The sequence below is a fragment of the Lissotriton helveticus genome, chromosome 3_1 (assembly GCF_964261635.1).
Source record: "Lissotriton helveticus chromosome 3_1, aLisHel1.1, whole genome shotgun sequence".
NCBI lineage: Eukaryota > Metazoa > Chordata > Amphibia > Caudata > Salamandridae > Lissotriton > Lissotriton helveticus.
The window spans coordinates 635,596,285-635,612,582 of NC_136061.1; the positions used below are offsets into that span (position 1 = coordinate 635,596,285).

Here is a 16,298-nt window from a genome sequence, read left to right on the forward strand (position 1 = left end):
CCTCTATTCTCCACAGCCCCACCAACAAAGAATCCCTAAAATGTCCTGGATGAGCCCTTCAACTCCCATTTGCTGTCTGAGCCCTCTCTAGCACCCTATCTTTGGTTGCACTTGGGTATTGAAAACACAAAATGGATAACATTGTGACTATGGCCACATGCATCCCACACACTCCGCACACTTGCTCTTTGAATAGGCGTAAGAGATACACATACAACATCCATGTCGTAGCGTACATGGATGGGCAGAGGACTTAGTTGTTAAGCACCGGAAGGTGATTTTACAAAGGTGGGGTAGACCAGTAAATGACTCTCCCTGGCAAGGGTAGGTAAAGGGCCTCCTTTGCCCCTTGAATCTTGATTGCTGCCACCACTGATACACGGATGAGCTGACTGTCACGCTCGGTCATGGCCACATTTACAGCCACGGTAAGTAGACAGTGTACCCCTCCAGACTACAGAGCCCTGCTCTTTGTTTTAATCTGTGCCACAAAAATATCTTCACTGCACACGACTGTATATGCTGAGGTGAGAGTAAAAAATCTACAAAGCTTACTATGACGAACTCCAAGAAGGGGTACATGCTCTCTGGAGCCAAGTAGAGGACTTTTCTCAATCCCAACAGACGCATCCCCTAAGATTACAATGCCCTGGGACTTATTTCACAGTTGAAGAAGCCCAGTTAGTGGATTACAAAAACCACTGGAGAAGTGTATCTGGATTCCTGTGCTATAACCCTGCCTTGTGTTCCACAGTATAGTCCCAATCCCTGTAGAGAGACTGACCACCAGCGGTGTGTGATTTATCTGGACCACAAACATGGTATGCAACAAGTAATGCCTGGGCTTATCGAACCATACTATGTCAAAGACTTATTTTTCAATGGCAGCCAGTTCTGTTCTCTAAATGGAAGTCTGAGGCTGATAAAGGCTACCGGATGCTACCTGCCCATCTTGTTGCGAAAGGCAATTACTGCCCCAATTTCCTTGTTGCAAGCATCAGTCTGCACAAAAAGGGATTGACTGTAATTGAGGGTTATCAAGACTGGTACACTGTAAAGTGTGGCATTCAAGTCATCGAATGACTTCTGACACATCTGGGCTGCTTACAGGAGATCTGGAGTGTCAAGAGGGCAACCATGGTGCCATAGTTAGTACAGCTTTTTTGTAATACCGATTTGGGCCTAGAAATGTTTTCTCCTGGGTCTGAGTTGTGAGAACCTCCCAATCTAGCACTACTTGTACTTGTTCCTCCAAAGGGGAGAGCCTTCCATGATCCAGCTGCTGTCCAAGTTAAACCACAAAGGACTGACCCAACTAGCACTTTGCAGCCTTATTGGTCTGGTAAGGAGGGTTCAGATGGTGTGCTCCTCCTGGCTACAGGGCGCCTCTCTGAGTCCCAACCCATCTCACACAAATATCTCCAAAGCACACTCATGATTGTCATTGGTGCTGAGGCGGGGGATTGACAATCTACAGAGTTCGCATAAAGAACTTGAGCTAGGGGTGCGTTCTCTCCAGAGCCATGAAGGGATCTTTCTTTGTACGAGCACTAACTCAAACACACATCATGTTTAAACAAAGATATAGGAAATATGCACTGTTCATACAGCCCTGTTTATGTAGGCAAATCTCAAACACACATCCTACTCACACAGCCATACCTCAAGGATACCCTTCAAACACACTCTGCTTAATCAGTCATCAAACCCAAATCCTGAGCATGTAAATACATTTTTAATATGTACCCTCATATAGCTATTTACCACAAACCTTGCATGTGCCACTGTAGCCCAATCCAGTGTTCACACACAGGTCACCTCGGAAAGGCATGTTAAACAGACTAAGACACACAATAATATTTATTTGTGCTAACACGTACATATGTAAGTCACAGCACAGATACAATGTGCAAATAGTAGGGTACAGTTTATTGCATGGAAAAAATCTACCATTTTAAACACAGGTAGGCCACAGCACAGATGCTATGCATACACACTGGCATATACTGGCCGCAGTACAGATGTAAACTGACTGAAAAACATGTTGCTAAAGCAACTCTACTGGTTCCTTTTTTACTTAGTAGAATCTCCTATAATATATCCATATGTAAGGACATATTCATGCTTTTCTCATCAGGAAAACGAAACACCAGCAACCAACCATCCCTGCCCATTTTACTTACAGGTGGTCCTGGGTGTCCGGGCCCTCCAGATACTCCTGGTAGCCCTGGGAGGCCTCTGTCTCCTGGAGGCCCCTTTTCACCACTTGTTGCCTGAAACAGAAAATGAAGGTCCTAAAGCTAGGATTGACTGCCATGGACATTGTACGATAAAAGACCCAAAAGCTGGTTAGATACATGATCAACAAAGCACAGCTGATGAATACATGCACGGCTAAGAAAAAATGTGTGGGACACAAAGGCCGTGAAAGTACTCAACAACACACTAGGGCTTTGAAAACATCTAAAAGGAAGGCAATGAAAGCTCCCATGGGGTAGATACAATAAAATACTGAAATCCTCCAACAGATGGATACTATAAAGCAATATAAACAGACAAATGCAATAAAGGTTTGCAAGACTTTGGCGGCCTTGGTTAAGCAATGCAAGCATCGAGCAGGTGGATAGAATAAAGACAAAAAAGCCCCTGATAATTGATAACATTAAGTAGTGAAAATCCCTAAGTGACTTAATTAAAGCATTTAATGGTTGGATACAATATCGCCATTGATAGACAGATACAATAAAGCAATGAAAGCCTCCATCAGTGGGTGCTTACCAGCTCATGAAAACACATAAAAAGGCAGACTTAGAGATGTGGATATCTGCAGGGCCAGACAGCATCTGACAGATGAATACACACAGGCCAAAGAACATCTAAGTGGGATGCCTGCACAGCCACAGAGCAGCTTCGGATGGGTGCAACACAACAGAGCTAAGAAAAAATATGGCAGGTGGATCCGAGCAGGATGAAGAAAGTTTCCAATGAGCAGATCCGAGCAGGGCGCCAGAGCAACAGACACATGGACTGAGCACGGTGAACACGTATTTACCTGCTGACTCATGCAAGGGGAGAGGAAACGACACACTCAGATAAGGGAGAATAGATGCCCATCTTGATAAAGTGTAATGGCGTCACATCAACGTGTTTACACATAGCAAATGTAACTCATTAGTGAAAATATTTGTTGTCAGCCAGTGACTGAGGCTGAAGGAAAAGTCCATCCAGTGGTTACAACCCTGGGGTATCACAAGAGGATTGCAGTATCGTAAAGAGGTACGTAAGCTTAATGAGGAATGAAAGGTGTGAATACACTAATGTCACACAGGAAAAGGCGACACTAGGAGCAAATGTTGGATGACAAAAAAATAGCAAGGCCATACTTGGAAAGGGAAAATCCCAGCACTTTGCTGGAGGTCTTGCAGCATGTGGTTGTGATGAAGCAAAGCTTCGCATATTTTGCGGCTTGCCGAAGTCAAGAACCTCGTTTATGTATAACAAGGTAATCAATGTACGTCTTACTAACGTTTATATTTAGTTTAAGTAAAGTTTATGACGCTTGCCTATGTGTATTCCTAACTATTTTAATCCGTGTTTATAAAATGGCCGCCGCTTGTATTTAGTTACTGCGCATGCGTCAGCCACACTCACGTGTCCTGACGCGTCTGCAGAAGTGGAGGGAAATTTATGCGCATGCGTAATTCATAGCTGTGCTTATCATGTGGTACTGCTCGTGCCACTGCTCTTGTACCCGTATCAGTGTAGCTAACATTTAAACGCATAAGTTTATTTCTTGATGATGAGTTAAAAGTACAAACCCTGTGATGTGTTTTCATAATGACATTACTATGTATTAATTTGTTTTCGCTTACTTTTCATGTACCGCGGGGAATGGGGTTCTGTTTGTACCGAGAACCATCTTGGAGGTCCCTTCTGCGCCTGCGCGACTTGCCGAGGCACAGCAGACCTTGACTGATGGAACACAGCCAGTTGGCAGTGATGAGCAAGATGCTCCTGAGAAACGACCTGAAAACTCGGCTGAACCAATCACATGTTCTCGCAGTGCAACATTGTTAAAGTTGCCATTGTATTTCTGCACCAGTTCTCATGAGAACCCCAATCTAGTTAGGCGGTACCCTATTATGCAAATGTAGGCTTGAAACTCTATGTCGTGATTGGTGTGTTACCCAAATCCTACCTTAGGACCAATCGAAATTGAGGGATTCTGACACTTTGCAACATTGGGGGGTGGTACACTGTCCCCAAACTGTATATTTACCCTGGGTTCACCTAGTGAACCGTCCGACTTGTCTGGTTTAGCTGACCTGTCACTGACCCAACGCACTCAATAGGTGACTGAAGATACAGAGAGCTGCGGAGCACTCTGTCCGAATTTGACCATAGACTAAGGTTCTACTGAACCTTAAAGTGCTGGCGAAGCACTTTGCTGGGAGTTCGCTGACCCAATCGGGGTCTTGATCGATAACTGCAGAGCGGGTGGAGCGCAGGCGTTGCTTCCAAACTGTGGGTTCCGGTCCTGTCCTGAGCGGTCCTGTCTTGAGGGTTTGCTGTCCTGTCCTGAGGGTTTGCTGTCCTGTCCTGAGGGTCCTGTCCTGATTCCTATTACGAGGGTATCCTGTCCTGTCCTGGGTGTCCATTCTGCACCTGCTGTCCTTTGAAGGGTATCCTTCCTTGAGGGTTTCCTGTCCTTAACTAACCCGTGGCCAGGGTTTGGTTTCCACACCTTTCTAGGTAAATATTGCTCTGAAACTCTTAAAATCTTGCACCTTCTGAATTTCTAACTTTTGCTTTAATAAAGTTCACCATTGCATATGTTAATTTTTTCCATGTCTTTCCGCAAATATTGAAAGTCATTTGCATTTTTCACATAAGTTTGTTCCTATGTCTTCACACTTGTTAGAAATTATATTTTGCATTGCAGTTTGTCATTTTCTGATATGGTCTAGAACTTCATTGCCTAGATTGTTCAAAGGCCCATTCACCTTAAGTGAAGCGTGTTACTCTTTATAGGCCCTCCTATAGTTATCTATGCATAAAAACTGTCCATGCTTAAATATTATTGAATAGCATAGTATCTTCCCGTTACATTTTATCAGTACTTCAATGATTACTCTGTCATTATTTCTTTATAGCTATATAATTTACGTTATCTTGGTTATTGATTGCCTTATTTTACTGTACCTCATGCAAGAAAATAATGAACTTTAGATAAACATTTTAAAACTTCCAGTTGTCCGTGGTCATTTCAACAGTATTTTGAATGTTATTGGTTGGGTTTGTATTTTGCTACCTTTTCTTTACAGCTAGCTCCCTGATTCATTGTGGTCATTAGGTACCCGCATCGGTGGATGGTAAGTCGGGTGCACTGAGAAATATTAGCAGGGAACACACACACACAAATTGGTAGAGCTCGTGAAGTCACCTGATCGATGTATATGGTGATTTGAAAGTATATGGGCCCTGAAGCCGGAAACGGCGAAAACTATTGGTCGGGTGGCCTCGCGCGCTCTATCAGTTTTACTGGTAGCTAGAGGATGGTTAGGGACTAGTTGAGAGTAGGGCAGGGATTAGCTAGACTAGTTGAGTCGGAAGCTGCTAGTATATTGATGCTGCTAGAAGAGCGGCTGTTCTAAGAGACCTGATCATTCTCTTGTGAATACGCTGCTGAAACTCATGAATTTTTGTATTGTTATTATTCTTGTTCTTATATTGTTATATGTACTAATCCATGCATTTGTCAATCGTTTAGTTTCTTGTTGTCCGAACTCCCCGGGGAATTGAAAGGGCAAGTGGTGAATAGAATCCATTGTCCTGAGGTCACAGGCTCGAGGAAAGTTAGGTGCAGGTTAAGATAACCGGGAAGCACTAACTAGGGTTTTCTGAATACATGTGTGAATAAATGTCAGTAACGGGGTTCATTGGCAAAATTCCCATAGTGGCGTAACCTAGTAAGGGTCACATCGGAAAAGTAGCAGGTTCCTCGAAGCTTGGGTGAAAGCAAAGGGGTCCGCTGAGAAACCTTAGACTCGGAACATATCCCGGAAAGAAGTGGATGAGTTTAGGGGAATAACAGGTTCACCGATGCTAAAGTGAAGGGTAGGCGGAAGAGATCTACTCGCAGCGAGTGAAAAGTAAATGGAAGTAGTTTACTTGCAGTAAAATAATTCTTTCTCTATCTAGACACTTGAGCACTGTGGCGAATGTGTATTTGTTGTAAAATAACCAAGCACTGAGCACTTTAAAAGAAAGAAAGTTTCCGTTACCTTGTGAAGGGAGGGAGTCAGCCGCGAAGCGCCTCTGACGTCACTCTGTGCCGCGCTGGGATTGGTAGAAGCAGCGGGCGGGTAGCGGAGCTGGTATTGAAAAGGAGGGGTGAGAGCCAGAGCGTGGGAACTGTCTCACGAAGGGGCCGCGCACCCATTGGCGGAGATTATTCAGAGTCGCGCACCCATTGGTCGCACGGATTTCTGAAGCGCGTTCTGATTGGAGGTAGTTTGTAAACAAAGTTTAGCGTAGAAGTCGTATGTGGCACTCGCAGACTACAGGAACTCGACCTGATCCAAGGCACCTAGGGTTTGAAAGGGATCAGTGGAAAACTAATAGATACGATATTATGTACGGAACAAAGAGAAAATTGTCCCTTGTAAGTAAGGTGAAAAATTATTTTAAAACGGACAAACCAATTAAATCTAGGGAAGGTGTTCTTGTCCCACCACCTAATACTCCTGCCTCATTTATGATGTTTGACCGAGGGTACAATACCTGTGTGTGGTTGGAGAATTGGGTGAAGTACACAAAAGATGATGGAGTATTGGCATTTCCATTAGATGGGACTTTCAATGGTAGGATCCTATTTAATTTAAGGACTCGGATGAACGAATTGCATCCCAGACCGAGACTAACGCAGTATGAGGCATTAGAGGAATGGGAAATTGAGGCTTTTGAAAGAGAAAGACCCCGAATGGACAAGGGTTTGACCAAGTGGTACCCCAGGCTGAAACAGGAGTCCAGGGATAAAAGGATGAAACAGTGGAGGCAGAGCATGATTGTTGAGGGTTTGTTTCCCATGATGCCGGCATGTCATAACCCTACAGCGGGTGAGAAAAGTACCGAAAAGTGTAAGCATTGGGGGGCCCCGGGGGAGTCAGATGATGAACTGATAGATGACATCTGTACCAGAAGTCCGCCACCTTATAATGAGGGAACCCGCCCTTCCAGTGTAGGAGATGCTCCCCGACGCCACTTCCTCAAGGAAGAAGACAGATTCCTAGGACTGGGAGGGGGTGGTCAAGTATTGCCCTATCCTGAGAAACCCGAACCGGCGGAAACAAGGGATATATATCCCAAAGTGCCCGCAAGCCAGGAAGAAACATATTCACGTACGAAAGTTTTTTTCCCCAGACCCTTGTATGAAAGCGAAGAGAAACCATCGAATTCAGGACTGCCTTTTGTTCAACCTCCATATGGGGAAGAGCGCAGGTCCTTTAACACTGGAACTTTATTTCCGAAACCCAATTATGGTGGAGGACCAAGTGAAACGCATCCCACTGCCCCGAGTTTTACTCCTCCCTTGACCCCACAGATATTACATGACACGACTTTAAGAAGGATACTAGTGGAAAAGGAGCAAGAGGCTCTAGCTAGACAAAGGACAGAAATAATTCAGAAAATCTCCCAGTTAAATACCAGCCCTGAGGCATTGACTATTCCAGTAACTATTGGACCAGTGGTCCCGTTATACGGAAATGGTCAGGGAAATCAGATTACTCCAGTTATGACCCCAGTCATGGCACCCCCGAGACAGGAACCGATAATCATAGATGATCAGTCCAGTGAGTGCGAGTCTGAAGTCGCATTCTTGGACTTGCCAAACAAACCGACCGGAAAGGGAATGCAGCAGAGGCATAACCCTTTTAATGCGAAAGAGATTAAATTAGAATCCGCAACAGGCACTAGGAATGTCTCTCTGGTAACTCCGGATGAAATTGAGAGTTGGAGTCGTGAATTAGAGAAACAGACTCCGCAAACGAAACCTTTAGACCTCTATAAGCTGAGGGTAGAAATAGAAGAATTAATGGCAGGAAATGTGGGGTTGGATCGATTGAATACCTACTCTGAAGAAGAATTGTCGTTTATATGTAAAAGCTTTACAAGGAACACCAGAGTGCTCCACGAAAAACTGACCGAAACAGCAGTTAGTATGGGGGTAGATATCTCAAAATCCAAGCCCTTACAGAAACCGTACAGAGCAGACTTCTCAGACAAAGATATAGAGCACTTGAATGTGGCAGGGAAAAAGCTGCAGATTAAAGAATTATTGGGAGTACTGCAGAAATGGGGAGATGTGGAAAGATGGAGAAGCAGGTGGGCGAAAAAGAGGGAAGAGGCTCGCTCCCGACAAGTGACTCCTGAATTTGCTTTAAGGGAGGTGGAGAAACCTGAACAGTTATGCCCCATGCGCGAAGTACCTGGAGGGAAATATGTGCATGTCCCCTGGTCTAGACAGGATATTGTGTCCTTTACGAACGATTTTCCAAAATTACGTGAGAAACCAGTAGACTGGTACAGACAGGTGGAAAGGTTCGTGAAGGTACAGAAATGTCTGTGGAAAGACCTGGATGGGTTTTTCGACATTGTGGTTCCGGTAGATTTATGGACCCAGTGTAAAATAGCCATAGACTGGCCCAGTGAGGAGTACCCAAGAAATAAGGAAACAGGGGAGCCATCAAAGGATGTCATGCGAAAGTATGAGCAGGTAATTCAGCATTTGAAAGAAAAGGTGCCCGCAAAGGAAACTGATTGGACAAAAATAGATAGAACAACACAGGAAAGGGACGAGACAGTGCACTCCTTCTATGAGAGGTTATTGCAGGTATTTAAAACATACAGTGGTATTGATAACATCGATTTGAAGGACATGACGCATTTTATTTACAGGTTTGTAAATGGTTTAAGACCTGAAATTTGTCAGTGGATAAAAGATAATAAAATCTGCTGGCATACAAAGAAAATGGATGAGGTCCTGCGGTACGCTAAGTACTGCGAGGACGAGATGGCAGAAAAGAAAAAGGCCCTTAAGGAAAAGGTGATGTGGGCTCAGGTGAAGCTCGCAGAACAGCAGGAAAAACAATTGAGTAACATGGTTAAAAATGCTGAGAACAAAAGTCCTGGGGGAGGGGGTGGAGGAAAGCCCCGGCCAAAATTTAGCAGGGAAGAGGCTATGAAGAAATTTCCCTGCCATCAGTGCGGCGAAATTGGACACTGGCGTAACGAGTGTCCTCAATTAATAGATGATAATGCAAATACTCCTGATTTAAATCCACAGACGCAGAAAGAAAGGCCAAGAAAGACTCAACCCCAGGTAAAAACAGTTCAGGTGCCTCGAGCACCCAAGCAGGTATACAGGGGAAAGCAAGCAGAGGGTGAGGAGATAGAAGTTTGGGAAAGCGGTGAGAACAGAAATACAGCAACTTCGCAGTATCTGCTAAATGATACCTTCCTTTGTAATGATCAGGACTGACGGGGCCTGAGAGGGGAGGACGAGGAGTGCGTACTTGGCGCTTCCTTGCCGGTAGACCAGTCTGGACCATACATTGAAGGAAAGGTTGACGGAAATGATGTCACCTTTCTGTTGGACACTGGTGCTACCCGTTCTACTGTAAGAACAGTGGACGTTCCAAACCTACCCCTCTCGGGAGAAAATATCCAAGTAGTGGGTGTATCTAATCAATTGATTAGTACTCCTGTTACCGAACCAATGGAGATTTCAATTGGAAATTTTAAACAAATGCATAGATTTGTCGTCTGTGACACCAGTCCAGTGAATCTACTGGGTCGTGATTTGCTGTGCAAAATGAACTGTACCATCTTTTGCACACCAAAAGGTGTTGAAATACAGACCCCGGATGAAGATGGCATTTATAAATTATTGTTACTTAGACCTGACTCAGAAATTAAAAGATTGACCCTGCAGGATTTGCCCCAAGAACTCCAGGAAGCGGTAAAGCCAGAGGTGTGGGATTTTACTGGAAAGGATGTGGGATTAATGAAAGATGTGGACCCCATACAGATAGCCATCAAGGACAATGCATTATATCCTAACACTAAGCCCTACCGAATGAATGCTGAAGTGAAAGCAGGTGTCACTCTGGAAATACAAAAATTATTAGAAGGAGACATCATACAGGAAGTGATGAGCAGCTCATGCAACTCACCGATTATGGGCATCAAGAAGCCTAGTGGCAAGTATAGGGTAGTGCAAGACCTGAGAAAGGTTAACAAAATTGTAGTTCCTTGCTGCCCTATTGTCCCGAACCCTGCAGTGATTCTGTACCAGATTCCTTGGGATGCTGAGTGGTTCACTGTGATTGATTTGTGTCATGCATTCTTTTCGATACCCCTGCACCCCGACAGCAAATTTCTTTTCTCATTTGCCTTCGAAGGTCACGTGTATTGCTGGAACAGGGTCCCTCAGGGGTATACAGAGAGCCCTTCTATCTTTAATCAGATCTTGAAGAAATGTCTAGAGACTTTGACCTTACCTGGGAACTCTGTCTTAGTGCAGTACATAGACGACCTTCTACTGGCGTCTAAAAGTCATAGGGACTGTGTAATTGACACCATTGCCCTCCTAAATCATCTGTGTGAGAAAGGGCATAAAGTGGCCCCTGACAAACTACAGTTCTGTGCAAAATCCGTGAAATATCTAGGACACCAGATAGAAAAGGGTGTCAGAAAAGTCACATCAGAAAGAGTGAGAATAATTCAAAAGATGCAGTTGCCCCGTACTCAAAAAGACGTCAGAATGTTCCTGGGAGTACTAGGATACTGCAGGCAGTGGATTCTGGGATTTGCAGCCTTAGCCAGGCCTTTGATAAAAATGACCACGAGAGGAATGCCAGACATTGTAGAATGGGACGATGAAAGCCTAATGGCCTTCACAAGACTGAAAAACTGTCTGTGTACAGCCCCTGCGCTGGGAATGCCAGATTATTCCAAAGAGTTTGCCCTATTCTGTGACACTCGCGATAACTGCGCATTGTCAGTCCTGACTCAAGAACATGGCACGACCAGAAGGCCTGTGGCCTATTTCTCTGCCACCTTGGACCCAGTAGCTGCTGGGTTGCCAGGCTGTCTGAAAGCAGTAGCTGCTACCTGTGCAAGTTTGGAACAAAGTGAGTCCATAGTCATGGGACATCCTGTGACTGTGTATGTTTCACATGGAGTGGTAATTCTATTGACCAGAACTAAAACGCAGTATCTCACCCCTAGTCGGCTGACTAAATACGAGAGAATTCTTGTGGGTGCAGCAAATGTAAGCATTGTTAGGTGCGGTATTCTGAACCCTGCCACTTTACTCCCCGACTCCCTGGAAATGGAAGGTGGGGATGATGATGAACATGATTGCATTGACCTGACAGAGTTCAGTACTAAACCACGCCCAGACATAAAAGAAGCGCCATTGCCTGAACATGATAAAGAGCTGTTTGTAGATGGTTCCTGTCTAAGACATGAACTAGGAGGCCTGAGTGCTGCTTATGCAGTAGTCTCTTTAACAAAAATCGAAGAAGCAGGTTACCTATATAACATCAAGTCTGCACAAGTAGCCGAATTGATTGCTATGATAAAAGCTTGCAAAATTGGGAAGAACTTACGCATAACAGTGTATACTGACAGTCAGTACTGTTATGGAGTTGTGCATGACTTTGGCCAATTGTGGCTACAGAGGGAATTCATGACTTCCTCAGGTACACCCATTCGGAATGCAAAGGTTGTTCATGACCTTTTAGAGGCCATCCAGTTGCCCAAAGAACTGGCAGTGGTAAAATGTGCTGCTCATAAAAAGAGCATGGACAAAGTATCACTGGGAAACGATTATGCTGATCGAGTGGCCCAATGGTGCGCCAAAGATCGGTATATTGTAAATCCAAAACGAGGGGGGCCAGGAACCAGCTGCCAACTTCAGGTGTTTGAGGAAGTGCCTACTTGGGAGGAAGTGAGAGAGTGGCAGGAGTCGGCTCCTTGGCAAGAAAGAGAGAAATGGAAGGAGGATGGGTGTAGACCGAGACGTGTGGATGGTGTCATCTTGGGCCCAACTGGTATGCCTGTATTACCCCGACACTTGCTTGGCACAATGGCAAGATTAATACATGAAGGATCACACATTGGTAGGGATGCCATGATTCTGGTATTTCAACAGACTTGGTATAGTAAGAAGTTCAGGAAAGTAGCAGAGTCCCTCTGCCAGAGGTGCCTGTCATGTCAACAGATGAACCCAGGCAAGAGGACAATGGTTGAACTGAGCAAAATTGGGAGATCAGGGGGTCCCTTTGTAAGGATACAGATTGATTTCATCACCATGCCCCGTTGTGAAGGGAAGCGATATGTCCTTGTCATTGTTTGCGTATTTTCAAAATGGGTGGAAGCTTACCCTACTCCCCAAAGTGACGCACTGACAGTAGCGAAGTGTTTACTAAAAGAACTGATACCTAGATTCGGGGTGCCATTCATTATTGAATCAGATAAGGGTGGACATTTCCAGAATGAAATACTGGCTGAACTCTGTAAGGCCTTTGGAATAAGGCAAAAACTCCATTGTGCATACCACCCAGAGGCTTCTGGAATAGTGGAACAAATAAATGGAACTATCAAAAACAGACTAGCAAAGCTGACAGATGCTACTGGCATGACCTGGGTGAAGGCCCTGCCCCTGGTCCTGATGGGACTGAGAAGTGTTCCTGACCGCAAGACAGGCCTAAGTCCCCATGAAATCATTATGGGAAGAGTGATGAGACAAGCATGGGTGCCAGGAAGCAAACTGTTGAGTATTACTGATGATTTGGTGCTTGAATACTGCAGAAGATTGGGTGACCAAGTGCGTTCTATCTCTCGCCAGATTGGAGACGACGGCATCCTCAATCCAACGACTCCTCTCCACAGCTTGGTTCCAGGAGACTGGGTCAAAATAAAGAAGCACACTCGATCAAATTGTCTGGCACCAAGGTGGGGAAAGAAACGCCAAGTAATCCTGGTAACAACCACTGCAGTGAAGGTCGCAGGTGTTCCCCAGTGGATCCACGCTGGACACACCCAGAAGGTATTACCAGACAAAGAATTTGCAGAAGAAGGGCAACCAGCAGAGGACCCTGCAGGAGCCAGTCCAGAAGCAGCTGACAACGAGCAGCCCAGCACCAGTCAGGTTGCAGGAACAGCAGACGTTGGCCCAGGAGTAGTTGACTACGAACTGCCAAGAATCCAGCCTGCTGAAGAGGTCCAGGAAACTGAGCCAGGAGTAGCTGAAGACGAGCTGCCAAGCATATGGCCAGAAGAATGGATACCGATGATTGATCTGACCGAAGATCCCATCAGAACAAGAGAACGACTTTGTGAAGGTAGAGAGTGGATTAGCCAGGAAAAGCAAGGCACAGGCGAAGAACCTCAGCCGCTTGAGATTCACATCAAAACTGAGGAAGGAGAAGGTCAGACAGGGACAGAACAGGTGTTCGATACACCACCGCTAACACCTGATGCAGATAAGGGAGAGACTAGAAATAGAGTGATAGTTCGAGCAGAAGAAAATCAAGAGATCGAAGTGCTTGAACAGGATCAGAGAGGGTTAGAAGAACGGGTTCAGGAAACAGAAACAGAAACAGAGACAATCGAAAGCCAAAAACAAAATATTCCTGAACAAGGCCAGATTAGCAACCAGGCAGAAGACTTTGATGCTAGCCCGGGAACTAGCCAGATAGGGGAAGTAGAAGAAGAAAGTGGAGAAGAATTGCCACAAGATAAAGAGAACAAGAGAATAAGAGAAGAAAGTGAAGTCCAAGTACCGACTAAGAGGCTAAAGAAAAGAAACAACCTTGAGCCTAGGTTCATAAAGAGACTAAGGCTAAGGATAAAGACGGTGGAAGAAAAACGTGCAGAAGCAAGGAGAAGTGCACGGATAGCAGAGCAAGAAGAAAACTCTTCCAAAAGAAGGAGTGAACGATTAAAAAGACAAAACAAGAAATACAAGTCTCCTGAATGGACACTCGTTTTGGAAGAACTTGAAGATCTTGATATAACTGACGTAAGCGACGGAGAGCCCGTCCCTGAGTACTCTGCTGAAGAAGAAGACGAACCACCGTGAATTTGCACAAAGTAAGCTAGCTGTGTAAAGACACAAAGAGGGGTCGAGAAACTTCTTCTGAGCCGAAATGTCTGATTCAACTGTGAATGGTAGACCGAGTTGCAGTCGTTGCAAGACGTGCTGCAAGGTGTGTATATGTAGTATAGTAGTACTGATAGTAATTTGGATAGGACTAACAATCTTTATACCCTTCACTGTAAGTAAAGATACTAACATTGTCCCTACTGAAATTGTAAATACCGACAGTGAGGAGTTGACAACACAGAGTGTAGCAAGACATGAGAGAGCACTGAGACAAACAAAACGAGACTTAGAAGCATCAGATGAGGGAGGACTACATTATCATGGAATTAAGAACAGGACACACTTAAATGTTTTCGCCAACTTGTTAATACACTATGTAGAGACTATGGAAATTGAAGATTGCTATGTCTGCATGAAGCTACCTACTTCTGTGGCTGAAGGCGTGACATACCATCACTTGCCATTGACATATGGAATTTCCTGTAGCATTCTGGCTAGTTTATTTTACAAAAGAGGACCGTTACAATACTATTACTCTAATAATGACGTAATTTTTTCTGAACTTCCTATACGTGGGAACTTGAATCCTGTACATACCAAAAGCGACACCATAAGATATATGGGAGACTACTTCTTGACCATAGGTAACATTGACATAGCAGATGCACACAGAGATAACTTGACTTGTTCTTTGCGTGAACAGGAAAAGATGTTCCTGAACATGGCAGAGAAAAGAAGAATTAAAATACAAAAGAAGGCTAATGACGAAAGTCAGAAAAAGCCAAAGTGGGCAGAGAACATGGAAGGCACCTCAAATGGTGGGGCGGGACCTGCTCTGTTGCTGGATTTTGAAAAGAAAGGCAAGCTATGTCTTCACCGCGAGAAGACTAGCTATTATAATAATGTTTTCATTGGTTCCAGTGAATGCGAACATAATTACAAGGTAATTGGAGGTTGGGGTTTCAAAAATGGGTCAGAGCCTGTGTTTCCTGGAATTTATTATATTTGTGGGGACAAGGCTTATTTCAAATTGCCGGATCACTGGTATGGAAGCTGCTATTTTGGCATTGTTTTCCCGAAAATATACCATGTGAATGGAAAAGCTGGAAGCAATGAAGATACTAATGGCTTAGTGCGTAGTAAAAGAGAAAGTATAGGTGAAATTATGGGTAGTATTTTCAGTGCACTGATACCTGGAGTGGGAGTGGTTCTGAACACTCACAGAATTTGCAAATTGTCTACTATAGTAGATGTGCTGTCTACTGAAACAGCTCATGGATTTCTGCTGGTCAATACCGAAATGGTTGCGATCAGATCAATGGTTTTACAGAATCGACTTGCTCTTGACACCTTATTAGCGAAAGAGGGCGGAGTCTGCCGGATGTTGAAGGCGCAACATTGTTGCACTTATATTCCGGATAAAAGTGTACAGATCAAAAGATATGTGAAAAACATTACTAATTTGACAAAGGAACTCAAACCACTCGAGGTTGATAGTGCCTGGAAGAGACTGGTAGATGGTCTCTCAAATGTAGGTCATTGGCTTGCTAGTGTAGGTAAAAGCTTGTTGTTCAAGATACTGATGCCAATTGGTATTATAGGTCTTATTATATTTCTCATTTTTATCTGTTGTAAATGCCGCAAGCGCACCAAGAAGCACGAGGTAAATGCAAGAGGGTTGAAACGGAGTGTGGATGAGATTGAGTTGGAGGAAGTGAATGATCAGATATACAAAAAGGTGAAGACTTCTCACCCTACTAAAACTGAGAGAGAAAAGTTAGAACGATTGCTGGAAGAAATAGAACTTTATAAAGTGTGAAAGAAAGTTGGCATCTGGGTCCATTTTGTGATGATAGTAAATATCATCAAAGAGGGGATTGATGAAGCAAAGCTTCGCATATTTTGCGGCTTGCCGAAGTCAAGAACCTCGTTTATGTATAACAAGGTAATCAATGTACGTCTTACTAACGTTTATATTTAGTTTAAGTAAAGTTTATGACGCTTGCCTATGTGTATTCCTAACTATTTTAATCCGTGTTTATAAAATGGCCGCCGCTTGTATTTAGTTACTGCGCATGCGTCAGCCACACTCACGTGTCCTGACGCGTCTGCAGAAGTGGAG

At 44.3% G+C, this 16,298-nt stretch overlaps 1 protein-coding gene across 5 annotated transcripts in view; it reads right to left on the reverse strand.

Annotated features, from left to right (window-relative positions):
* COL16A1 (collagen type XVI alpha 1 chain) overlaps window positions 1-16,298 on the reverse strand; it is a 950,832-nt gene that overhangs the window by 120,283 nt on the left and 814,251 nt on the right. For all 5 annotated transcript variants that reach the window (XM_078680648.1, XM_078680645.1, XM_078680647.1 and 2 more), the window contains one exon: window positions 2,184-2,273. In XM_078680648.1, coding sequence (XP_078536774.1) covers window positions 2,184-2,273 — 90 coding nt within the window. The remainder of the gene's footprint in view (window positions 1-2,183; window positions 2,274-16,298) is intronic.